We start from the raw sequence: 25,960 nt of genomic DNA, 5'->3' as shown, positions 1-25,960 counted from the left end.
GCGCTTGTTATCCGCGGGACCCCGGAAGGAGGCCTCCTTTTCCGCGCGCGCCGCAGCCATGGTGAGCAGGGGGTCCCCGGGCGGCGCTGTCCGGGCCCCCCGAATCCGCCGCCATCCGAGCCCCGCCGCCGCCCCCCGGGACCCCGCCGGCCCCGGACCGTCCGCACCGCCCGGGACCAGCGGCAGGACGCCCTAGTGCCCGCCCCGGGGCCGCCGGCGCCCCGATGGCGGCGGGGAAAGACGGACGGATGGGCGGATGGAGAGAGGGAGAGCCCAGCCGCCATCGGGGCCGCGCTGCCTGCCGGGAGGGAGCAGCGTGCCGTTGGTGGGGGGGGGGCGGGCGGCCTGCTGAGCCACCAGGGCCTGCGCTGTGTGGCTCAGTGGATTGGGATTTAAGCGGGCCTGGGTTCGAATCCCGCCACCCACACTGCTCAGATGGGTGACCCTGGGATAGCCACTTAATAATAATTAACAATATTGGCATTTATTAAGTGTTTACTATGTGCCAAGCACTGTTGTAAGCGCTGGGGAGGTGGCAGGGCGATCAGGTTGTCCCACAGGGGCCTCACCGTCTTCATCCCCATTTTGCAGGTGAGGGAACTGAGGCCCAGAGAAGTGGCTCAGTGGAAAGAACCCGGGTTTGGGATTTCAGCGGGCCTGGGTTCTAATCCCGCCGACTACACTGCTCAGCCGGGTGATTTTGGGATAGCCATTTAATAATACTGGCATTTAGTAAGCGCCTACTATGTGCCAAGCACTGCTCTAAGCGCTGGGGAGGTGGCAAGGCGATCAGGTTGTCCCACAGGGGGCTCACCGTCCTCATTCCCATTTTGCAGGTGAGGGAACTGAGGCCCAGAGAAGTGGCTCAGTGGAAAGAGCCCGGGTTTGGGATTTCAGCGGTCCTGAGTTCTAATCCCGCCTCCCTTACTGCTCAACTGGGTGACTTTGGGCTGGCCATTTAATAATACTGGCATTTGTGAAGCGCTTACTATGTGCCAGGCACTGTTCTAAGCGCTGGGGAGGCGGCAAGATGATCAGCTTGTCCCCCGGGGGCCTCCTAGTCTTCACCCCATTCTACAGATGAGGGAACTGAGGCCAAGAGAAGTGAAGTGGCTCAGTGGAAAGAGCCCGGGGTTGGGTTTTCAGCAGGCCTAGGTTCTAATCCCGCCTCCCCCACTGCTCAGCTGGGTGACTTTGGGCAAGCCCCTTAATAATAATAATAACAATGATGGCATTTGTTAAGCGCTTACTATGTGCCAAGCACTGTTCTAAGCGCTGGGGAGGTGACAAGGTGATCAGGTTGTCCCCCGGGGGCCTCCTAGTCTTCACCCCCATTTTACAGATGAGGGAACTGAGGCCAAGGGAAGTGAAGTGGCTCAGTGGAAGGAGCCCGGGTTTGGGATTTCAGCGGGCCTGGGTTCTAATCCCGCCTCCCCCACTGCTCAGTTGGGTGACTTTGGGCTAGCCATTTAATAATACTGGCATTTATGAAGCGCTTACTATGTGCCAAGCACTGTTCTAAGCGCTGGGGAGGTGACAAGGCGATCAGGTTGTCCCCCGGGGGGCTCACGGTCTTAATTCTCATTTTACAGATGAGGGAATTGAGGCCCAGAGAAGTGAAGTGGCTCAGTGGAAAGAGCCCGGGCTTGGGATTTCAGCGGTCCTGGGTTCTAATCCCGCCTCCCCCACTGCTCAGCTGGGTGACTTTGGGCTAGCCATTTAATAATACTGGCATTTATGAAGCGCCCACTATGTGCCAAACACTGCTCTAAACGCTGGGGAGGTGACAAGGTGATCAGGTTGTCCCCCAGGGGGCTCACGGTCTTCATCCCCATTTTACAGATGAAGTCACTGAGGCCCAGTGAAGTGACATGCCCATAGTCACCCAGCTGACTGTGAGCCCGTTTTTGGGTAGGGACCATCTTTATATGTGCCTCCTAAGCGCTTAGTACAGTGCTCTGCACACAGTGACTTCTCAATGTGATTGAATGAATAAACGAATTGGCAGAGCAGGGATTTGAACCCATGTCGTCTGACCCCACAGCCCGTGCTCTTTCCTTTGAGCCACGCTGATACTTGTCTGTGCCTCAGTGACCTCGTCTGTAAAATGGGGGTGAAGACTGAGCCCCACGTGGGACAACCTGACTACCTTGTATCCTCACCAGCGCTTAGAACAGTGCTGGGCACATAGTAAGCGCTTAACAAATGCTATTATTATTATTATTATTAATCCCGCCTCCGCCGCTAGTCTCCTGGGTGACCTTGGGCGAGTCACTTCGCCCCTCTGGGCCTCAGTTCCCTCATCTGAAAAGTGAGCTATATATCTACAATTCTATATATTGTGTAGATAGCTATAATCCTAACTATTATGATGGTATTGGTGCCTGTCTACTTGTTTTGTTGTCTGTCTCCCCGCTTCTAGACTGTGAGCTCGTTGTTGGGTGGGGACTGTGTTTATCTGCTGCCGAATTGTACTTCTCAAGCGCTTAGTACGGTGCTCTGCGCACAGTAAGCGCTCAATAAATACGAGTGAATGAGTGAATGGCTGTCTTCCCCCCCCACTTCTAATAGTAATGATGGCAGTGTGGCTCTGTGGAAAGAGCCCGGGCTTGGGAGTCAGAGGTCGTGGGTTCTAATCCCGGCTCTGCCACTTGTCAGCTGTGTGACTTTGGGCAAGTCACTCAACTTCTCTGCCTCAGTTCCTTCAACTGTAAAATGGGGATGAAGACTGTGAGCCCCATGTGGGACAACCTGATCTCCTTGTTTCCCCCCCAGCGCTTAGAACAGTGCTTGGCACACAGTAAGCGCTTAACAAATGCCATCATTATTATTATTATTTTCTAGACTGAGCCCGTTGTTGGGTAGGGATCGTCTCTATATGTTGCCGACTTGTACTTCCCAAATGCTTAGTCCAGTGCTCTGCACACAGTAAGCGCTCAATAAATGCGATTCAAATGAATGAATGAGTTTGTTAAGCGCTTACTATGCACGAAACACTGTTCTAAGCGTTGAGGGGGTTACAAGGTGATCAGGTTGTCCCACGCGGGGCTCACAGTCTTCATCCCCGTTTTACAGATGAGGTGACTGAGGCTCAATGAAGTGACTTGCCCAAGGTCACACAGCAGACATGTGGCGGAGCTGGGATTAGAACCCATGACCTCTTGTAGATTGCGAGCCTGTTGGGTAGGGATTGTCTCTGTTGCCGAATTGTACTTTCTGAGCGCTTAGTATGGTGTCCAGCACATAGTAAGCGCTCAGTAAATACAGTCGACTGACAAATAAAATTCTTTGATGTTGTAGGTGGTTAGTTGTTAAGGCCCCAGCAGCCTTTGGGTTTGTAGACGGTGGGGGCTTTGAGAGATTTGAAATAGGGGTCATTTAGGAGCCCTTCTTAGTCTAGTGGCGCCGGGGCAGTGGGTTGGGGGCCCTCGGACTTCTCGTTGGCTATAACTGACTGCTCTCCTTAAGGCCCGGGGTCCGAAGAAGCATCTGAAGCGTGTGGCAGCGCCGAAGCATTGGATGCTGGATAAGTTGACGGGTGTTTTCGTAAGTATCAGTTTCTTCGATGTGTTGTAAAATCAGAAGCGCGTTTTTTTCCCCCAGAGTCCTGTGTGTCATGCTGTCCACTTGTTAAAAATCGGTCATTGAAAACATTTGTGGTTAGTTGAAGTAGAGATAGCCTTTGAGAACTGTTTTGAGTTTACCCCACCTTGTTCCTTAAATGCCGGCACCTTTTCTGTGGTACCGTCATTGAGCAATTGCTGATTGTTGATATGCAGAAAAACTCAATTTGATAGCCTACCCCACATGTTTTTTTTAAGGATTGCAAGATGTCTCTAGGCTGGAGTCAGAGCGATGAAAATCCCATGAAAATCTTGGCTTTCCAGAAGACGGGATTACTGACTAGCTGACTGATTGGTGACTAGGCCCCAATTTAGTGTTGCTGAGCAGTCCTGGAAAGTGGTGCGTTGGGGTGGCTCAGTCCCCTGCCGGTGTCCATTGTGAGCCCACTGTTGGTAGGGACTGTCTCTATATGTTGCCAACTTGTACTTCCCAAGTACTTAATACAGTGCTCTGCACACAGTAAGCGCTCAATAAATACGATTGATTGATTGTCCATTGCTGTCCGTTGCCCATTGCGGGGTCTTGGGCCACATCACTTCATTTCTCTCTGCCCCCTTGTCACATGGGAGACTTGCAACCCTCTGAATCGAAGGCTTCTGTTTCAGGCCCAGTAAGGAGTAATCGGCATCCTGTATAGTGTCAGTTTTGAAGCACTGAAGTACAGGGCGATGTCCCCTAAGGGGGAGTTGGGGTGGGAACAGTGCGAATCCCAGCTTTCCGAGCCGAAACGTGTCACCTTGTCTCTCCCGTGCAGGCACCTCGTCCATCCACGGGCCCCCACAAGCTGAGGGAGTGCCTCCCGCTCATCATATTCCTCAGGAACAGGCTCAAGTACGCCCTGACCGGAGATGAGGTGAAGAAGATCTGCATGCAGCGCTTCATCAAGATCGACGGGAAGGTCCGCACGGACATCACCTATCCTGCTGGATTTATGGGTGAGTGGAGACAGGTCAGGTGTCCGCACATTGAGGGAGCAAGGGGGTCGTGGAAGCTCTAGGTAGCCTGGTGACTGTGACCTAGTTCGTTTTGGATTGTATTGGCTGGGGGGGTGGGGGTGGGAAGCTGCCGTATTTTTAGAGGAAAAGGCAAGCCCACTTTCCCCTGCACAAAATGCCGTCCTACTTTTGTTAGTTCCTGTACTGCTTGTTGGGTTTGATGAAAGGTATCTACGGAGTGCTTACTGTATGTAGAGCACAGTACTGGGCACTTGAGAGAGCACAATACAACGGAGTTGGTTTGTGGAGAGAAGCAGCATGGCTCAGTGGGTAGAGCGTGGACTTGGGTTCTAATCCCAGCTCCGCCACTTGCCTGCTCTGAGACATTGCTCTGTGCCTCAGTTCTTGTCTGCAAAGTGGGCGTTAAGAATATTATAGTAATAATAACAGTGGTATTCGTTAAGCACTTACTATGTGCCAAGGACTGTCCTAAGTGCTTGGGTAGATACAAGGTAATCAGGTTGTCCCACGTGGGACTCAGTCTTCAACCCCATTTTACAGATAAGGTCACTGAGGCACAGAGAAGTGGAGTGTCTTGCCCAAAGTCACAAAGCAGACAAGTGGCGAAGCCGGCGTTAGAACCCATGACCTCTGACTCCCAAGCCCGGGCTCTTTCCACTTAAGCCACGCTGCTTAATGAGCCCCAAGTGGGACAGGGAGTGTCCAACCTAATTAAATTGCATCTATCCCAGTGCTTAGAACAGTGCTTGGCACATTGTTAGTGCTTAACAAGTACCATAATTACTATTATTGTTGTTTTTCCATTCTGGATGGTCAGTCAAAATTCATGCTGATGAATATCCTGACTTGGAGACTGAGATAGCAAGCAGCAGTTTTGGAAACAGGTCACTTTTTTTTGGAAGAGGCCTGGAATTAGAAAATGCTGGTTAAGAACACACTGCTGTTCAAGAGCGTGATTTGACCACTTCTGGTAACATTTGATCCGTGATATTTATACAGAGCACTATACTAAGCACTTTGGGAGAGTACAATTCATTAGAGTTGGACCGCAATTTGTGCCCCTGTAGGTAGCTACACTTAAGAAGCTGCTTACTCTGGTCCTGTCTTGTCTTACGCTGTCGAGTCGTCTCCGACCATAGCGACTCCATGGACAGCTCTCCCAGAACGCCCCATTCTCCATTTGCCATCCTTCTGGTAGTGTAGCTCTCTGCAAATAGTGCTATCGATTTGGAGCCCCATATTGGCCAAAAATCTGGAGTTTAAAAAGAGGCCAGTAATGTGGAATTGAGTGATGCATATTGGCCAAAAATCGAGTTTAAAATGAGGCCAGTAATGTGGAACTGAGTGATGCCAGCCATTCTCTGCCTCCAAGGTATTAGTGAGCTGGACACCCGGGGTAAGATGTTTCTGGAGATTGCTGGGATCTCTAGCGTGGACACCCAGGGATTGTGTGGTCTGAGCCCTGCTCCCCTCCACCAACTTTAGAGCACTAGAATTAAGGGGGAAGAGGGAAGGGTGGGTGGGGTCACCCCTTCCCAGCTCTAACCTGCTTTTCACATTCATTCATTCATTGCCGCATTTATTGAGTTCTTACTGTGTGCAGAGCACTGTACTAAGTGCTTGGGAAGTACAAGTCGGCAACATATAGAGACGGTCCCTACCCAACAACGGGCTCACAGTCTAGAAGGGGGAGGCTGACAACAAAACAGAACATGTAGACAGATGTCAACATCATCAGAACAAGTAGAATTAGATCTATATGGACATTAACAAAATAGAGTAGTTATGTGCATCCCTACCCAACAACGGGCTAACAGTCTAGAAGGGGGAGACTGACAACAAAACACAACACGTAGACAGATGTCAAAATCATCAGAACAAATAGAATTAGATCTGTATGGACATTAACAAAGTAGAGTAGTTATGTGCAAGTAAAATAGAGTAATAAATCTGTACAAATATATACAAGTGCTGAAGGGAGGGGAAGGAGGTAGGGCGGCGGGATACCACAAGCCCTGGAGATTCTGGAGGAGCTCACTGCTCCCCGGAGCCGCTTACTTTTGAAGACAGAGTGTATATGTACATCCGTGTACGTCCGTGTCTGTGTGCGAGCACTTGCTACTAAAGCTAAGGAGCTCATGACTGCAGTTTCCCTACTTGCAGTGTTTGTCTCTTTGGTCACAATGAGGCAGGTGTCTTTGCAAAAAAGTTCCCGTGTTAATATAGTGGGTAACCTCTTTCAAATCAGATGTCATCAGTATCGAGAAGACCGGCGAGCACTTCCGCTTGATCTATGACACCAAGGGCCGTTTTGCCGTTCACCGCATCACAGCCGAAGAAGCTAAGGTGAGTTTGGGGCCCGTTGACGCTTCCAGCGCTTTCGTCTAACACGTCCAAGTGTAATGGTAGTAAGCTGGGGGAGACTACCCAGGGGGGAATTAGACATGACAGACCCCGTCTCTTGGTGGGGGGGAGGGCAGGGGGGGGACGGGGGTTGTGGATCAAGGGTGCTGGCGTAGGGACAGTTGAGACCAGGTCTAGTGTTCACAGGGGTGAGGTGGTGCGACCCTAATCCCAGCTCCGCCAATTGTCAGCTGGGTGACTTTGGGCAACTCACTTCTTCTCTGAGCCTCAGTTCCCTCATCTGGAAAATGGGGATGAAGACTGGGAGCCCCACGTGGGACAACCTGAACACCTTGTATTCCCTGAGCGTTTAGCACAGTGCTTTGCACAGAGTGCTTAATAAATGCCATTATTATTAAGACTCTACACAGACCGGATGGGCAAGAACCTTTGCAGGGCACCAAGTGCTGACTTCTACTTCCCAAACGCTTAGTACAGTGCTCTGCACACAGTAAGCGCTCAATAAATACGATCGAATGAATGAATAATGTCCCCAAGGGTGCTGGCTAGTCACATTCGGTCGTCCTCAGAAGACCCCAAAAAGCTCCACCCATTTAACCTAACCCCACTGCATAAACCTACTCTTTTAATAATAATAATTATTATTATTATTATTATTATATTAAGCACTTACTATGTGCTGAGCACTGTTCTAAGTGCTGTGGGGGATACAAGGTCCTCAGGTTTTCCCATGTGGGGTTCAGTCTTTCATCCCCATTTTACAGATGAGGGAACTGAGGCCCAGAGAGTGAAGTAACTCACACAGCTGACAAGTGGCAGAGCTGGGATTAGAACCCTTGACCTGACTCCCAAGCCTGGGCTCCTTCCACCGAGCCACGCTGCTCTTTTTGTGTTGAAGAATGGGATTGAAAACTGCCGAGGATATCCCAGGCTTTTTTTTATGGTATCTGTTAAGCGCTTACTACTACTACTACTAATAACGTTGGTATTTGTTAAGCGCTTACTGTGTGCCAAGCACTGTTCTAAGCGCTGGGGTAGATACAAGGTAATCCGGTTATCCCACGTGGGACGCTCAGTCTTCATCCCCATTTTACAGATGAGGGAACTGAGGCCTAGAGAAGTTGAGTGACTTGCCTAAGGTCACACAGCCGACAAGTGGCGGAGCCGGGATTAGAACCCACGACCTCTGGCTCCCCAGCCCAGGCTCTTTCCACTGACCCACGCTGCTTCTTTACTACGTGCCAGGCACTGTACTAAATGCTGAGGTAGATACAAGGTAATCAGGTTGGATACTGCTTCAGAGAAGCAGCGTGGCTCAGTGGAAAGAGCCTGGGCTTTGGAGTCAGAGGTCATGGGTTCAAATCCTGCCTCCGCCACTTGTCAGCTGTGTGACTTTGGGCAGTCACTTAACTTCTCTGTGCCTCAGTTCCCTCATCTGTAAAATGGGGATGAAGACTGTGAGCTCCCCGTGGGACAACCTGATCACCTTGTAACCTCCCCAGCGCTTAGAACAGTGCTTTGCACATAGTAAGCGCTTAATAAATGCTATCATTATCTTATTAGCTTATACAGTCCTTGTCCCACATGGGGCTCACAGTTTTGATCCCCATTTTACAAATAGAACCAAGGCACAGAGAAATGAAGTAACTTGCCCAAGGTTACACAACATACAAGTGGAGGATCCAGAATTAGAACCCGGGCCCTCTATCTATTAGGCCGTGGTGCTTTGAAGTTTTCTGTCAAGAACAGCCCCAAACTCGATAACCTACAAGTTCTCCAAGGCTGAAGGTTTGTTTGGGGTTAGTTGATGAGAGTGAGTAATCCAAAGCTCCCTAGGGGGCTGGAGATGATCCACGCTTTTACGTGGAAGTTTAAACTGTCATACCGTAATGTTGATTAGCCATCAAATACCTGAGGCAGGTGGTCTGAAAATTCTGATAATACCTTTTATGTAGTGTTGGCATCATCCAAAGTACTCTCACTTAATTTCATCCTCACCGTCCTTGTGAGGTTGGGCAAATATTCCCATTTTCCAGGTGAGGAAACAGGTGTGTGGAGGGTAGATGACTTGGAGAAGCAGCGTGGCTCAGTGGAAAAGAGCCCGGACTTTGGAGTCGGAGGTCATGGGTTCAAATTTCGCCCTGCCACTTGTCAGCTGTGTGACTCTGGGCAAGGCACTTCACTTCTCTGGGCCTCAGTGACCTCATCTGTCAAATGGGGATGAAGATTGTGAGCCCCCCGTGGGGCAACTGATCACCGTGTTACCTCCCCAGCGCTTAGAACAGTGCTTTGCACATAGTAAGCGCTTAATAAATGCCAGTATTATTATTATTATTATTACCAAGTCCCCAGAGAGCCAGCAGGGGTTAGCAGTTTTGGTCATCCTGGTTTGGGAGTCAGAGGTCATGGATCCTAATCCCGGCTCCGCCACTTGTCAGTTGTGTGATTTTAGGCAAGTCACTTAACTTCTCTGGGCCTCAGTTCCCTCATCCGTAAAATGGGGATTTAGACTGTGAGCCCTATGTGGGACAACCTGATTACCTTGAATCTACCCCAGCACTTAGTGCCTGGCACATAATAAGCGCTTAACAAATACCATCGTCATTATTATTATTATTATTATTATCCGACTCCCAGATCCATCGTACAATGTCTCGTGGTATAGGACTTCTTGAGGAAGTTTACGGTTTCCTTCTGCTAATTTGTAGTGGTTATTGTTGAAAGTTCTAACGGGAAGCAGTGGTAGGGGTTTTGAATAAACTCAAATGATGATGTGTTTATTATAAGGATTTATCAGTGTGTCATAAAGAACTCGCTTTTAAAATGGGAGATTGAAGCTGAATAAAGTTGCGCTTTTGTAAAATCAGAGATGGCCTTGTGGAAATAGCATAGAAATGTGGAATGATTGGGTCAATTCAAATTGTGCCCAGTTATTCTGACGGTGGCAATGGCAGTAGTATGTGTCCACATCCTGTGAATTGGTTCAGTGTCAAAACAAAAACCACCAGGACAAAAAGAGAAGTACTTTGTAGAAAGGTTTTGGCCAAATTTTCAATTCTTGGAATTATGAATCTGCAGGTATAATTGACAAGTATTATTGCTACTATTAATAATACTAATAATGTCACTTAAGGAGTTACACACCAAACACCGTTCTTCTAAGCACTGAACAGGTTAATCAGGTTGGACACAGTTCCTGTTTTAGGTGGGGCTCACAGTCTTCGGTAGTAGTACTGAGTTTTTTAATTCAGTCTTCCTGCTTGACTCTTGAGTAGTGGCCTGGGGTAGGTGGCCAGTTGATCCGGGTTTATTTTCTAGGTTTATGTAAAGTTTGAACTGAGGAGATCAGTAAGCTCTGGCAGTAAAGTTTTAGGGGTGAGCACCAGACGGAGAGTTGAAAACCTTTTCTTAATCTTAATCCTTCATGCTTTGACTGTCTTCCTTCGATCTCTGGGCTAGGCTGTCTTCATCTAGAAAATAGAATATCTTCCCCACCTCACTAGGATGAAAGTAGATGGGTCCCAATGTGAATGTCTTTTGAGCGCTTTGGGGGAAAGATGTGTTTTAAAGATCGTTGGTGGCATTTTCATGCATTCATTCAGTCGTTTTTTTTTGAGGGCTTACTGTGTGCAGAGCTTGGAAAGTACAGTTCAGCAACAGAGACAATCCCTGCCCACAAAGGGCTCACAGTCTGAGTCTATCAAGCTGGGTAGACCTTTGGGCCAGTTAGAACAGTAGGGCTTCTTAGCAGCTTTGGTTTCCGTCTGTGTTGTGCTAATCCTTGGCCTTGTGTGTATTAAACAGTACAAGTTGTGCAAAGTGAGGAAGATCTTCGTGGGCACAAAAGGCATCCCCCACCTGGTGACCCATGAAGCTCGCACCATCCGCTACCCAGACCCGCTCATTAAGGTGAACGACACCGTTCAGATCGACTTAGAGACGGGGAAGATCACCGACTTCATCAAGTTCGATACAGGTAAGGCGGTCCTGACTCCCAACCACCCCCACCCCAGCGCGATTAGGTGGGATTTTGTACTAAGGAAAGCATTTATCCAAGGGCCTCATCGTGAGAGCCGTAGCCTCTTGTGCTCTAGTGTAAGGGTCTTTCTTGCATCACATTTTGTCGGAAGATGTCGGCAAAAAATAGGAGAACCCACGGGGTAGGAAGTTGCCAAGAGGCTAAGTGTTTAAAAAAAAAATCAAGAGGGCTGAACCAGGGATGCTCGTTTTAGTCTTAAACTGACTTGTATCCATTATCCATTTGAAAGACACACTTGGTCTGTAATGGCGAAGAGGAGGAGACCATTGACAATGGCTCAAGTCCTGAAATCTCACTTCCAAGGGTGTGCGCTTCCTGTGAAGTATGGCTTTCATTGTTGTACTTATAGAGTGTGTACCGCATGTAAGTGTACCGCATTACCGCATTGTAATAAGTGTTTAGCACCGGTCTGGCAGGATTGTCCAGTCAGATTCCAAGAGTTCAGTCAGAAAGCATTTGTCCTGTTTGTATTAGAGAGAGCATCCGGTTTTATTTGTCAGATTCCCTTCATTGCTCGTGTTTTTCTCCTTGCCTAGGTAACTTGTGTATGGTGACCGGTGGAGCTAATTTGGGCCGAATTGGCGTGATCACCAACAGAGAGAGGCATCCCGGCTCCTTTGACGTGGTTCATGTAAAGGACGCCAATGGCAACAGCTTTGCCACTAGGCTTTCCAACATTTTTGTTATTGGAAAGGTAAGTTTATTTCCCCTTCAGATCAAGATATTTAACAGTGAAAGATGCTTATGTCCCTTTTTTGGTGGTACGTCTCCTTCTGAGAACATTTCCCTGTTCCCCATGAGTTTAGTTCAGTGCTCTGCCTGGCCCATTGACTAATCTATTCGATTCTAAGGCATAAATCTTTTACCAGTTGCTCTATTCCTTTGGCCACTATCTCTCACCTCTACCAGAAATGTCTCTTGCTCCAGGGGAGCAACCGTTGGTATTGATAAGGCATTTACTAGAATGTTTCTTGCTTTGAAGGAGCTTGACATCTAGGGAGGAGATTAAATTACACATGGGAGAGAGCAATGGATAAATAGTGTGTGTGTGTGTGTGTGTGTGTGTGTGTGTGTGTACACATATGTGCACACATATGTAAGTGCTTAACAAATAGCACTATTATTATAGTAGTAGTAGTATAGTCTAGTCTAGCACGAGCCTGGGACACAGAAGCACCTGTATTCTCATCCCAGCTCTGCCCCATGCCTGCTGTGTGACTTGGGCTGAGTCACCTCCTCCAAGAGGCCTTCCCAGACTGAGCCCCCTTTTTCCTCTCCTCCTCCCCCCCCGCCCAACCTCCTTCTCCCCACAACACCTGTATGTATGTTTGTACAGATTTATTACTCTATTTTACTTGTACATATTTACTGTTTTATTTATTTTGTTAGTGATGTGCATCCAGCTTTATTTCTATTTATTCTGACGACTTGACACCTGTCCACATGTTTTGTTTCGTTGTCTGTCTCCCCCTTCTAGACTGTGAGCCCATTATTGGGCAGGGACCGTCTCTATATGTTGCCAACTTGTACTTCCCAGGCACTTAGTACAGTGCTCTGCACACAGTGCTCAATAAATACAATTGAATGAATGAGTATGTATTAAGTCCTGTGACAGGGTGTGAATCTCCAAGTGCTCAGATGAGTGGTTATTCTGGGAAGGTTTCCTGGAAGTGTTATTTTAGTAGGGAGCTTGCAATAGAGAGCAGTGGTCTGCCGGATGTGAAGGGGGTCTTCCAGACCAGGAGGGTGGGTGTGTGGTGTGAGTTGACTTGGACCAAGTGTGGGAGCTGGGGTGTAGTGGGAGGAGAGTGAAGATAGGCAGGAGGTAGAGAACTGATTGAGTGCCTTGCTCAGGAGCTTCTGCCTGAAGGGCAACCATTGGAGACAGTAGCCAAATCAGTGCTGTTGTCAGTGAGGTCCTTGAATTGGAAATGTGTATGAGGCAAATGAATTAGGAAATTGGCTCTTCCTGAATTTAGCATAATAATAATGATGATGGCATTTGTTAAGCGCTTACCTGTATATATGTATATATGTTTGTACATATTTATCACTCTGTTATTTATTTTACTTGTACATATCTATTCTATTTATTTTATTTTGTTAGCGTGTTTGGTTTTGTTCTCTGTCTCCCCCTTTTAGACTGTGAGCCCAATGTTGGGTAGGGACTGTCTCTATATGTTGCCAATTTGTACTTCCCAAGCGCTTAGGACAGTGCTGTGCACATAGTAAGCGCTCAATAAATACGATTGATTGATTGATTGAAGCACTGTTCTAAGCCCTGGGAGGGTTACAAGCATATTTAGGTGAGCAGTCAAACTTTCCTGTCAAAGCCCTACTGAGAGCCCACCTCCTCCAGGGGGCCTTCCCAGACTGAGCCCCCTCCTTCCTCTCCCCCTCCTCCCCATCCCCCCGCCTTACCTCCTTCCCCTCCCCACAGCACTTGTATATATGTATATATGTTTGTACGTATTTATTACTCTATTTTATTTGTACATATTTATTCGATTTTATTTTGTTAATATGTATTGTTGTCTGTCTCCCCCTTCTAGACTGTGAGCCTGCTGTTGGGTAGGGACCGTCTCTATATGTTGCCAACTTGTACTTCCCAAGTGCTTTAGTACAGTGCTCTGCACACAGCGCTCAATAAATACGATTGAATGAATGAATGAATCAATTATACCGAGCGCTTACTGTGTGCAGAGCACTGCTTAGCACTTGGTAGAGGACAATATAAACAGAGTTGGTAAACAAGTTTCCCTCGACCGTGTCGAGGGAGAAGCCTGGCAACTGAACCATTTTGGAGTTTGCTTCCCATCTTGCTATTTGGGAGTTCGGAAATGTATTGGTTTTCATTGCCATATTCATGGAGCACTTACTGTGTAGAGAGTCCTGTGTACTGTGTCCTCTCTGATCTCCTATCCTCCTGTCTCACCCCACTTCAATCTATACTTCACTCTGCTGCCTGGATTGTCTTTCTACAGAAACGCTCTGGACATGTCACTCCCCTCCTCAAAAATCTCCAGTGGTTGCCTGTCAACCTTCGAATCAAACAAAAACTCCTCACTTTCAGCTTCAAAGCTGTCCATCACCTCACCTCCTCCTACCTCACCTCCCTTCTCTCCTCCAGCCCAGCCTGCACACTCTGCTCCTCTGGTGCTAACCTTGACACCCAAATCTACATCTCCACCCCTGCTCTCTCTCCCTCCCTCCAGGCTCGTATCTTCCCCTTCCTTCAGGACATCTCCATCTGGATGTCCGCCTGCCATCTAAAACTCAAAATGTCCAAGACTGAGCACCTTATCTTCCCTCCCAAACTGTCCTCTCTCTCTCTGACTTTCCCGTCACTGTAGATGGCAGTGCCATCCTTCCCGTCTCACAAGCCTGCAACCTTGGTGTCGTCCTTGACTCCGCTCTCTCATTCACCCCACACATCCAATCCGTCACCAAAACCTGCCAGTCTCACCTCTGCAACATCGCCGAGATCCGCCCTTTCCTCTCCATCCAAACCGCTATCTTGCTGGTTCAATCTCTCGTCTTATCCCGACTGGATTACTGCATCAGCCTCCTCTCTGATCTCCCATCCTCCTGTCTCTCCCCGCTTCAGTCTATACTTCATTCTGCTGCCCGGATTATCTTTCTACAGAAACACTCTGGGCATGTCTCTCCGCTCCTCAAAAATCTCCAATGGTTGCCTGTCAACCTACGAATCAAGCAAAAACTCCTCACCCTTGGCTTCAAGGCTGTCCATCCCCTCGCCCCCTCCTCCGTCACCTTCCTTCTCTCCTTCTCCAGCCCAGCCCGCACCCTCCACCCCTCTGCTGCCGCCCACCTCCTCACCGGGCCTCGTTCTCGCCTATCCCGTCATCGGCCCCTGGCCCAGAGGAAGTCCTTCCGACAGTCCTCCCCCCGGCCTGGAATGCCCTCCATCCACACTTCTGCTAAACTAGCTCTCTTCCTCCCTTCAAAGCCCTACTGAGAGCTCACCTCCTCCAGGAGGCCTTCCCAGACTGAGCCCCCCTTTTCCCTCTGATCCTCCTCCTCATCGCCCCCCTCCCTCCCTCTGCCCTACTCCCTTCCCCTTCTGGGAGCACTTGTGTCTATTCATACATATTTATTACTCTATTTTAGTAATGATGTGTTTATAGCTATAATTCTATTTATTCTGATGGTATTGACACCTGTTTACTTGTTTTATTGTCTCTATCCCCCTTTTAGACTGTGAGCCCATTGCTGGGTAGGGACCGTTTCTATATGTTGCCGATTTGTACTTCCCAAGCGCTTAGTACAGTGCTCTGCACACAGCGCTCAATAAATACGATTGAGTGAATGAATGAACAGAGCACTGTACTAAGCGCTCGGGAGAGCAAAATACAAGAGACAACATTCTCTACCCACAATGAGCTCATAGGGAGCTGCTGTTCCAATTTTCTTCCACCTTTTCTCTTTCAGGGTAACAAGGCTTGGATTTCCCTGCCCCGTGGAAAGGGTATCCGCCTGACCATTGCCGAAGAGAGGGACAAGCGATTGGCGGCCAAAGCAAGCAGTAGTTAAACAATCGCAAGCCTGGACAAAAGAGGAAAATTTGTCGGTCAAATAAAGACATTATACTACAAAACAATCTCCCCACTCGTTTTCTCATTTTAGATCCCTTCTTCCACTTTCCTTATTCTCAACCCTCAGAACGAGCTTTACCATTCGCACCCCAAAAGGACCGGCAAACCCCTCTGATGACCCAAGTGAAGTGCTCTCCCCTTTGATCAGTGGGAAGAGAGGGTCTGTTTTCAGAAGGGTAGGATGGGGGACAGATGATCCCTTCCGCCTCAGTTTTAGCAAGTTGATGTGCCAACTTCAATATTCCAGCCCCCAATCTAAGGTTTTCACCTACTTGGGGCAAATTGATTGTGCGAAGGAAGCTAATTCTTCCCTCAATTTAAACTCACAACGTGATTGTTTTTTTTTTTTTGGGTTCTGCAGTTCCAGTCAGTGTTCAGAGGAGGGCAGGGATGGGCCGTCTCCTGTTGAGACTCTGGAAGCCCGGCCCATGCTCACCCTGGCTTGGAAGTTTGGAAAAAAGCAAGGCTGGAGAGCTTTTGGCTACAAAAATAACAACCAAGGGCCGGGGAGACTGGAAGAATCCTAGAGAAGCAGCGTGGCTCAGTGGAAAGAGCCCGGGCTTGGGAGTCTGGTCGTGGGTTCTAATCCCGGCTCCGCTACAGGTCTGCTGTGTGACTTTGGGGCAGTCACTTCATTTCTCTGGGCCTCAGTTACCTCGTCTGTAAAATGGGGATGAAGACAGCCCACTGTGGGACAACCCGATTACCTTGTATTCATTCATTCAATTGTATTTATTGAGCGTTTACTGTGTGCAGAGCACTGCACTAAGCGCTTGGGAAGTACAAGTTGGCAACATATAGAGGCGGTCCCTACCCGACAGCGGGCTCACAGTCTAGAAGGGGGAGACAGAACAAAACAAAACGTAATCCAAATAAAATAGAATAAATATGTACAAGTAAAATAGAGTAATATGCACAAACGTATACATATATACAGGTGCTGTGGGGAGGTGAAGGAGGTAAGGTGGGGGAGGAGGGGGAAAGGAAGGAGGGGGCTCAGTGTGGGAAGGCCTCCTGGAGGAGGTGAGCTCTCAGTAGGGCTTTGAAGGGAGGAAGAGAGCTAGCTAGCTTGGCGGATGTGCGGAGGGAAGGCATTCCAGGCCAGGGGGAGGATGGCGGGAATCTTCCCCAGCGCTTAGAACAGTGCTTGGCACATAGTGCTTAACAAATGCCAAAATTACTATTATTAGCAACTTGTTTCCAGGACCATGGTGGTCAGAGCTGGGCTGGGTGCCTGGCCTGACAAATAATAATAATGATGGCATTTGTTAAGCGCTTACTATGTGCCTGTTCTAAGTGCTGGGGGGGATACGAGGTGATCAAGTTGTCCCACGTGGGGCTCACAGTCTAAATCCCCATTTTACATATGAGGGAACTGAGGCTCGGGGAAGTGAAGTGACTTGTCCAAGGTCACACAGCCTACATGGTAGAGCTGAGATTAGAACCCATGACCTCTGACTCCCAAGCCTGGGCTCTTAACACTGAGCCACGCTGCTTCTCAGATGACCCGAATGATGTTCACATACAGTCAGCAAAGGTCCTTGCAAGGTTGGCTTTGCAGGGAAGGCACCTAGTGACTGATTCAAGATGCTTATTCATGGTGTTTTAATTGTATTTCAGTGTTGGGCACTGTCCTAAGCATTCGGGTGGATACAAGCAAATCGGGATGGACACAGTCGTTGTCCCACATGGGACTCACAATCTTAATGCTTACTGTGTGCCATGCACTGTACTAAGCACTGGGGTAGATGCAAGCTAATTAGATTGGACACAGACCCTGTCCTACATGGGGCTCACAGCCTTAATCTCCATTTTACAGATGCGGTAAATGAGGCACAGAGAAGTGAAGTGACTTTCTCAAGGCCAACAGTAAGCAGTGTAGCAGGGATTAGAACCCACGTCCTAACTCCCAGACTCAAGCTCTAACCACTAGACAACACTGCCTCCCTTCTTGTTTGGGGGAAGGCCAAGCGGTAGAGAAGCAGTGTGGCTGAATGGAAAGAGCCCAGCCTTTGGAGTCAGAGGTCATGGGTTCAAATCGCAGCTCTGCCAATTGTCAGCTGTGTGACTTTGGGTAAGTCACTTCTCTGTGCCTCAGTTACCTCTATTTATTTATTACTCTATTTTATTTGTACATGTTTATTCTATTTTATTTTGTTAATATGTTTTATTTTGTTCTCTGTCTCCCCCTTCTAGACCGTGAGCCCACTGTTGGGTAGGGACCGTCTCTATATGTTGCCAACTTGTACTTCCCAGGCGCTTAGTTCAGGGCTGTGCACACAGTAAGCGCTCAATAAATCCGATTGAATGAATGAATGGGGATTGACTGAGTCCCCCGTGGGACAACCTGATCACCTTGTAACCTCCCCAGCGTTTAGAACAGTGCTTTGCACATAGTAAGCGCTTAATAAATGCTATTATTATTATTACTCAGGGGAATGCTGTGAAATTTGCAAGGTGGGGACTGATTTGAAGACTTAAAACACAGCGTACTTCCAGCTGGTGTTTGGCTTTTTCGGGAGGCCATCTTGACCCTTCTCCATTTCCTTCACTCTTGTCTGGTTTAATATTCTTCCTAGAATATTCTTTTCCAGGCAAAGCCACTATGATGGGACATTTAGTCAACTGTCCAGAGCTTTAGCGTGAAGTTGTGACTCACTTTGAGAAGCAGCGTGGCTCGGTGGAGAGAGCCCGGGCTTTGGAGTCAGAGATCATAGGTTCGAATCCCGGCTCCTCCACATGTCTGCTGTGTGACCTTGGGTAAGTCACTTAACTTCTCTGAGCCTCAGTTACCTCATCTGTAAAATGGGGATTAAGACTGTGAGCCCCACATGGGACAACCTCATTACCTTGTTTCCCCTCCGCAGCGCTTAGAATGGTGCTGTGCACATAGTAAGCGCTTAGCAAATGCCAGTATTATTATTATTATTGTTATTATTATTACCAACAGCAGGTCGGGGACGAGGGGACAAGGAGAGTTGGGTGAGCGGATGGCCTGGGTGCCAGGGTAGTGGAAGTGTATCATTTCTTCCCTGGCTTCTGAACCTGTCACACTCAACTGCTTTTGTTCCCATCCTAGACCTTAACATCTAAATGATTATCTGTTGCTAAATTTGTATTCATTTTTTGAGTGTTAATTGTGTTCAGATCAAGTGCTTGGAAGAGTATAATACAACAATAAACAGATACACTGCCTGCTCACAACGAACTTACCAACTAGAGGCTGGGGGGAGAGAGAGCTATTAATATAAAAAATAAGTTACAGATTCACGCAAATTACCGTGGGGCTGGGAAAGGGAAGAACAGAGAAAGCAAGTCAGGGTATTTGTAACACCAGCATTTCATTCTGGAGTAACCACTAACCTCATATTTTAATTTCTATTAATGTCTGTCTTCCCCTGTAGACTGTACAAGCTCACTGTGGGCAGGAAATGTGTCTGTTTATGTGTCTCCCAAGTGCTTAGTCCAGTGCTCTGCATGCGATAAGTACTCAGTCAATACTTTTGAATGAATGAATGAATTCACTCAATTTCTCAAGTGCCTTGGGAAAGCTGATTCATCAGCTGTCTAATCAAAGTCTCATCTCATTAAATCAATCAGTCAATCAATCGTATTTATTGAGCACTTACTGAGTGCAGAGCACTGTACTAAGCGCTTGGGAAGTACAAGTTGGCAAGGGGCTCGGGAACTAGAGTTGCCCCTGGCCAAATGTGTGGCCAAACCTTTAGGAATAGATCAGAATTCTAAAGGGTAAAGATAAAAAATCGGGAAATCATGAGTGCAAATACTGTAAAAAATACAATAGAAGATAGTGAAGGTCGAGGGAACCCTCATATTACAAAAGGAAAAATGAAGTAGGAGGAATTGGGAAGAAAGGTGTGTTCTGAAGCGCTACTGAATTCATTCATTCATTCAATCGTATTTATTGAGCGCTTACTGTGTGCAGAGCACTGCACTAAGCGCTTGGGAAGTACAAGTCGGCAACATAGAGAGACGGTCCCTACCCAACAACGGGCTCACAGTCTAGAAGAGATGCACTTCAGTCTCCATTGCCCATGAAAAGGGAGGGTGGATCAAAGAACCCTGCGAATGAATTTCACGCTTCCACCTTATTAAATCTTTCAGGAAGCCACTGGCAAGGAGCAATATGGAGAATGATTTTTTTTTTTCTCTTTGCCTTCTGACCAGCGGGTGAGGATGCTAATGAGCAGTGAAATCGACCAAAAAGCAGGCACCCAGAAAAAGCAGGAAGAGGCCTGATAAAATCCACAAACTGGATAATTGAAGCATTGCAAATGAGGGGCCTTGGAGGTGGGATTTCCCCATACAAGGTGAGAGTCAGGCTGCTGGTTATAGGCCTGTTAGGGAATTTGTACTGAAAGAGGTGTCAGGAGGCTACAGTCTTTTCTCCTCCGGTCAAAAATTATTTATTCATTCATTCAATTCAATCGTATTTATTGAGCGCTTACTGTGTGCAGAGCACTGTACTAAGCGCTTGGGAAGTACAAGTTGTCAACATCTGGAGATGGTCCCTACCCAACAGCGTGGGCTCACAGTCTGGAAGGGGAAGACAGACAACAAAACAAAACATATTAACAAAATAAATAGAATAAATATGTACAAATTAAATAAATTTATTGTCTCCCCCTTCTAGACTGTGAGCCCATTGTTGGGAAGGGACCATCTCTATATGTTGCCTTGTACTTCCCAAGTGCTTAGTATAGTGCTCTGCACACAGTAAGTGCTCAGTAAATACGATTGAATGAATGAATGAATTTATGTCAGTTTCCCCATCTCCGGGATGGAGGGCGTGAGATGGCCCCGTCATAACAGTGGTATTTGTTAAGCGCTTATTGTATGTCAAGCACTGTACTAAGCGCTGGGATAGATGCAAGACAAGCAGGTTGGACCTAGTCCTTGTCCCACCTGGGACTCAGCCTCTAAGTGGGAGAGAGTAGGATTTAAATTAAAAAATAAATAAATTATGGTATTAAGCAGTGTGGCTTACTGGAAAGAGCCCGGGCTTGGGAGTCAGAGGATGCGGGTTCTCATCCCAGCTCCGCCACTTGTCTGCTGTGTGACCTTGGGCAAATCACTTAACTTCTCTGAGCCTCAGTTACCTCATCTGTAAAAATGGGCATTAAGACTGTGAGCCCCACATGGGACAACTTGATCACCTTGTATCCCCCCCCAGCGCTTAGAACAGTGCTTTGCACATAGTAAGCGCTTAACAAATGCTATTATTATTATTCTCTGTGCCTCAGTTACCTCATCTGTAAAATGGGGATTAAGACTGTGAGCCCCACAAAGGACAACCTGATTACATTGTATCTATCCCAGTGCTTAGAACAGTGCTTGGCACATAGCACTTAACAAAAACCGTTACTACTATTATTATTATCCTCATATGCTAGGCCCTCTCCTAGGCGATGGGGTGGTTACAAACAAATCGAGTGCCCCGTGGAGCTCACAGTCTCAGATGCCCATTTTACAGATGAGGCACAGAGAAGTGAAGTGACTTGCCTAAATTCACACAGGAGACGTGGTGAAGCTGAGATTACATTAGAGATTAGATTTTGATGCTATTGATGCCTGTCTACTTGTTTTATGTCTCCCCCTTCTAGACTGCGAGCCCATTGTTGGGTAGGGATTGTCCCTATTTGTTGCCGAATTGTACGTTCCAAGCGCTTAGTACAGTGCTCTGCCACAGTAAGCGCCCAATAAATACGATTGAATGAATGAATGAATGAACCCGAGTCCTTCCGACACGTTGTTTTGCCCTTTATCTGCTTCATATTAAAGTGAAGGAGGTCACCGGAGTTTCTTGAAGATAGATGTTATGAAAATGCTAAACTAGTGAGCTCAAATCTCTCTCCAGCAATAAGCTAAGGTTGGGTAAGCAAAGCAAATCATAACATTCTCATCTCCCCACACAACCCTCAGACCCTGGATTTGTGTGACTTGCAAAACACAAGACAGTTGCCAAGTTCAAGTTCGGAATGGAGAATTAAAGATGGACGGTGGTAACGGCTGAGAAATATGACCGGATTTTATCCCCTGAGTTTCTTTTCAGGATTGAGATCCTTTGCATTTCTTCCAGATACAAGGCAGACTTTCGTTTCTGCAAATGTAAAACGAGGCGCTGGCTTATTTTTGAAAAAGGAACTTTCAGCTTGAATTCCTTTGGTGCTTGACAAAAGGGAAAAATAGCGGTAAAAGTGGGAGTTTGTTGCTTCTTCACTGCATTTACCATGGTGACACTCGGGCTGCTCAGGGAAAGAGGCAGAGATGGCGTCTCTTTGTGGGGATGCTATGGTGGAGGCCGCGTCCCCTTCATTCACAGGCTCCTTTCTTGTTTTTCTTTTACTCCCTAAATCAAGGAAGATTTGGGTTGGGAGATATACGTGTGTGAGTGTGGGTTGGAGCCCCGGGGTGTGTGTGTTTATGTGTTTGTGTATGCCTGCAGGGATCACGTCTTTTATCACTTTTGGACTCTCCCAAGGGCTTAGTACAGTGCCCCGTATAGGGGACAGGCTTCCAAGAGATAATTGGTCTGCTATGTGACCTTGGGCAAACCACTTCACTTCCAAGAAGCAGCATGGCACAGTGGATGGAGCGCGGGTCTGGGAAAAAGGAGGTTGTGGGTTCTAATCCCTCTCCACCGCTTGTCTGCTGTGTGACCTTGGGCAAATCACTTCACTTCTCTGGTCCTCAGTTCCCTCATCTGTAAAATGGGGATTGAGATTGGGAGCCCCATGTGGGACTGTATATATATGTATATATGTTTGTACATATTTATTACTCTATTTATTTATTTATTTTACTTGTACATAGCTATTCTATTTATTTTGTTAGTATGTTTGGTTTTGTTCTCTGTCTCCCCCTTTTAGACTGTGAGCCCACTGTTGGGTAGGGACTGTCTCTATATGTTGCCAATTTGTACTTCCCAAGCGCTTAGTACGGTGCTCTGCACATAGTAAGCGCTCAATAAATACGATTGATGATGTTGATGATGACAGTCCGATTTATTTGTATCCAACCCAGCATTTAGTACAGTGCCTGGCTCATTGTAAGCACTTAACAAATACTGCAATTACTATTATTGATATCAGTATTATTTTATACTATATTATAATATTATTAATTATTACATCATTATTATTGCCTCATCTGTAAAATGGGACTGTATCCAACCCGATTAGCCCATATCTATCCCAGTGCTTAGTACAGTGCCTGGCACATAATAAGTGCTTTTAACAAATACCATAAAAAAGTTTTTCATCCAGGAAGTGGCTTGTGTTTTTAATCATCATCATCATTCATTCATTCATTCATTCAATCGTATTTTTTGAGTGCTTACTGTATGCAGAGCACTGTACTAAGCGCTTGGGAAGTACAAGTTGGCGACATGTAGAGATGGTCCCTACCCAAAAACGGGCTCACAGTCTAGAAGTCAAGGATTTGTATTAATGTCTGTTTATTTGTATTGATGTCTGTCTCCCCGCCACTAGACTGTAAGCTTGTTGTGGGCAGGTATTGTCACTGTTTATTGTTGTATTGTACTTTCCCAAGAGCTTAGTACAGTGCTCGGCCCACAGTAAGCGCTCAATAAATACGATTGAGTGAATGAACTAGGCCACACTGCTTCCCACTTGAATGATACCTCCCAAAAGCATTCGGGGAGGAGGAGCTGATTGCAGCAATTAATCAATCAATCGATCGATCAATAAACTGTGTGCAGAGCATTGGTACCAAGATTTAGGAGAGGACAGTACAACAGAGTTGGTAGACATGTTGTATGGTAGTCTCCTAAGCGTTTAGTACAGTGCTGTGCACACATTAAGCGCTCAATAAATATGACTGACTGATGTTCCCTGCCCATCAATCAATCAATCGTATTTATTGAGCGCTTACTGTGTGCCGAGCACTGTACTAAACGCTTGGGAAGTACAAGTTGGCAACACATAGAGACGGTCCCTACCCAACAGTGGGCTCACAGTCTGCCATGAGTAGCTTCTAAGTCTAGAGAGGGAGACAGAGATGAATGTAATAAATAGAGGATGGATATGGAGCCTCCCGATAGGAGATTCCCCGTTGCAATAATAATAATTATAATAATAATTGTGGTATTTGTTAAGCACTTACTATGTGCCAGGCACCGTACGAAGCAATGGTAGATACAAGGTAATCCGGTTGGACACAGTCGCTGTCCCACGTAGGGCTCACAGTCTTATTCCCCGTTTTTCAGATGAGGGAACTGAGGCACAGAGAAGCCTAGCGAATTGCCCAAAGTCACACAGCAAACAAGTGACGGGGTGTGGATTAGAACCCAGGTCCTTTTTACTCCCAGGCCCGTGCTCTATCCACTAGAAGACGTTACCTCTCTAGAACACGCTGCTGTTGTGGGATGGCGGTTGCCACTGGTCCTCTGGGAGCCTGTGGTCAGTCAGGGCTCCCCGTGGTCTTGCAGAGGGAAGACAAAACCTCTTTCGTGTGCAAAGTGGATATCGCCAATTTCATTCATTCATTCATTCATTCATTCATTCAATCAATCGTATTTATTGGGTGCTTACTGTGTGCAGAGTACTGTACTAAGTGCTTGGGAGGTACAGGTCGGCAACATATAGACACGGTCCCTAGCCAACAATGGGCTCCTAGCCTAGAAGGGGGAGACGGATAACAAAACAAAACAAATAGACGGGTGTCAATACCATCGGAATAAATAGAATTAGCTATGTATACATCATTAATAAGAGTAATAAATATGTACAAATATATACAAGTGCTATGGGGAAGGGAAGGAAGTAGGGCAGAGGGAGGGGGGCAATGGGGAGGGGAGGAGGAGAGCGAAAGAGGGGGGCTTAGTCTGGGAAGGCCTCCTGGAGGAGGTGAGCTCTCAGTAGGGCTTTGAAGGGAGGAAGAGAGCTAGCTTGGTGGATGTGTGGAGGGAGGGCATTCCAGGCCAGGCGGAGGACGGGGGCCAGGGATCGACGGCCGATGGTCCGTGTGTCTGTCTTGAACGTCACTGAGAGATGCGCTCCGAGCCCATGAAGTCGTGGTGGACCCCCTTTTCTGGCCCCTTGCTGTTGGAGGGGGAACATCTCTCGCTTAAACAGGGCCCCTTGGGCACCCTAGGGCTGTCAAATGGCGAGAAGCAGCATGGCCTAGTGGGTAGAGCACGGGCTTGGGAGTCAGAGGGACCTGGGTTCTAATCTCAGCTCCGCCACTTGTGTGATGTTGGACCTTGGGCAAGTCACGTCACCTCTCTACACCTCAGTTACCTCATCTGTAAAGGGGGGATTAAGCTGGCGAGCCCCATCTGGGACATGAATTGTGTTTAACCTAATTAGCTTGCATCTACCACAGCACTTAGTACAGTGCCTGGCTCTACTGAGAGCTCAAGGCCCTGCTGAGAGCTCACCTCCTCCAGGAGGCCTTCCCAGACTGAGCCCCCTCCTTCCTCTCCACCTCCTCCCCCTCTCCATCCCCCCCACCTTACCTCCTTCCCTTCCCCACAGCACCTGTATATATGTATATATGTTTGTATGGATTTATTACTCTATTTTACTTGTACATATTTTTCTATTTATTTTGTTTTGTTAATATGTTTTGTTTTGTTCTCTGTCTCCCCCTTCTAGATTGTGAGCCCGCTGTTGGGTAGGGACCGTCTCTATATGTTGCTTAGTACAGTGTTCTGCACACAGTAAGCACTCAATAAATATGATTGAATTGAATTGAATTGGCTCATAATAAGTGCTTAAAAAAATCCTTAAAATATAGTCCTACTTTCTCTCCTGCAACTGTGAGCCCATTGTTGGGTAGGGACCGTCTCTATATGTTGCCAACTTGTACTTCCCAAGCGCTTAGTACAGTGTTCTGCACACAGTAAGCACTCAATAAATACGATTGAATGAATGAATGAATGAACATGAAGTCAGAATGGAAAGTCTTCTATTTCCTAGAATGGTCACTTAGAATTGAGGGAAGTGAAAAGATAATATTCTCCCAGAAGCAGAACTTGAACTCGATGCAATTTTTTTTTTAAATGGAATGAACTAATCTGGCTGGACACAGTCCATGTTCCACATGGGGCTCCCAGACTTAATCCTCATTTTACAATTGAGGTAACTGAGGCACGGAGAAGTGAAGTGACTTGCCCAAGATCACCCAGCAGAGGAGAGGCCTAGCCGGAATTAGAACCCAAGTCTTTCTGGCTACCAGATCTGTTCTCTATCCACTAATAGTAATAATAAGTGTGGTATTTGTCAAGCCAGGCACTGTATTGTTGGGCCAATTGGGTTGGACACAGTCCCTGTCCCACATGGGGCTCACAGTCTCAATCCCCACTTTACAGATGAGGT

The 25,960-nt window shown here is 47.3% G+C and overlaps 1 protein-coding gene across 1 annotated transcript; it reads left to right on the top strand.

The window, feature by feature from the left end:
• Positions 1-34: 34 nt before the first annotated feature.
• On the top strand, positions 35-15,604 carry RPS4X (ribosomal protein S4 X-linked). The gene is made up of 7 exons (XM_038748447.1): positions 35-61; positions 3,469-3,546; positions 4,379-4,559; positions 6,829-6,926; positions 10,749-10,920; positions 11,520-11,677; positions 15,436-15,604. Exons 1-7 carry the CDS (start codon positions 59-61, stop codon positions 15,535-15,537), a joined length of 792 nt encoding a protein of 263 aa, XP_038604375.1. The 5' UTR covers positions 35-58; the 3' UTR covers positions 15,538-15,604.
• Positions 15,605-25,960: the final 10,356 nt, after the last annotated feature.

Source organism: Tachyglossus aculeatus, chromosome 6, assembly GCF_015852505.1.
Source record: "Tachyglossus aculeatus isolate mTacAcu1 chromosome 6, mTacAcu1.pri, whole genome shotgun sequence".
Lineage (NCBI taxonomy): Eukaryota > Metazoa > Chordata > Mammalia > Monotremata > Tachyglossidae > Tachyglossus > Tachyglossus aculeatus.
Note: the sequence above shows the minus strand (reverse complement) of the source record. Positions and strands in the feature narration are given on the sequence as shown.

Coding starts and splice junctions, on each gene's coding strand:
- RPS4X (XM_038748447.1), top strand. Junction 10,921..11,519: donor CTTCATCAAGTTCGATACAG/GTAAGGCGGTCC, acceptor CTCCTTGCCTAG/GTAACTTGTGTATGGTGACC. Junction 11,678..15,435: donor ACATTTTTGTTATTGGAAAG/GTAAGTTTATTT, acceptor TTTCTCTTTCAG/GGTAACAAGGCTTGGATTTC.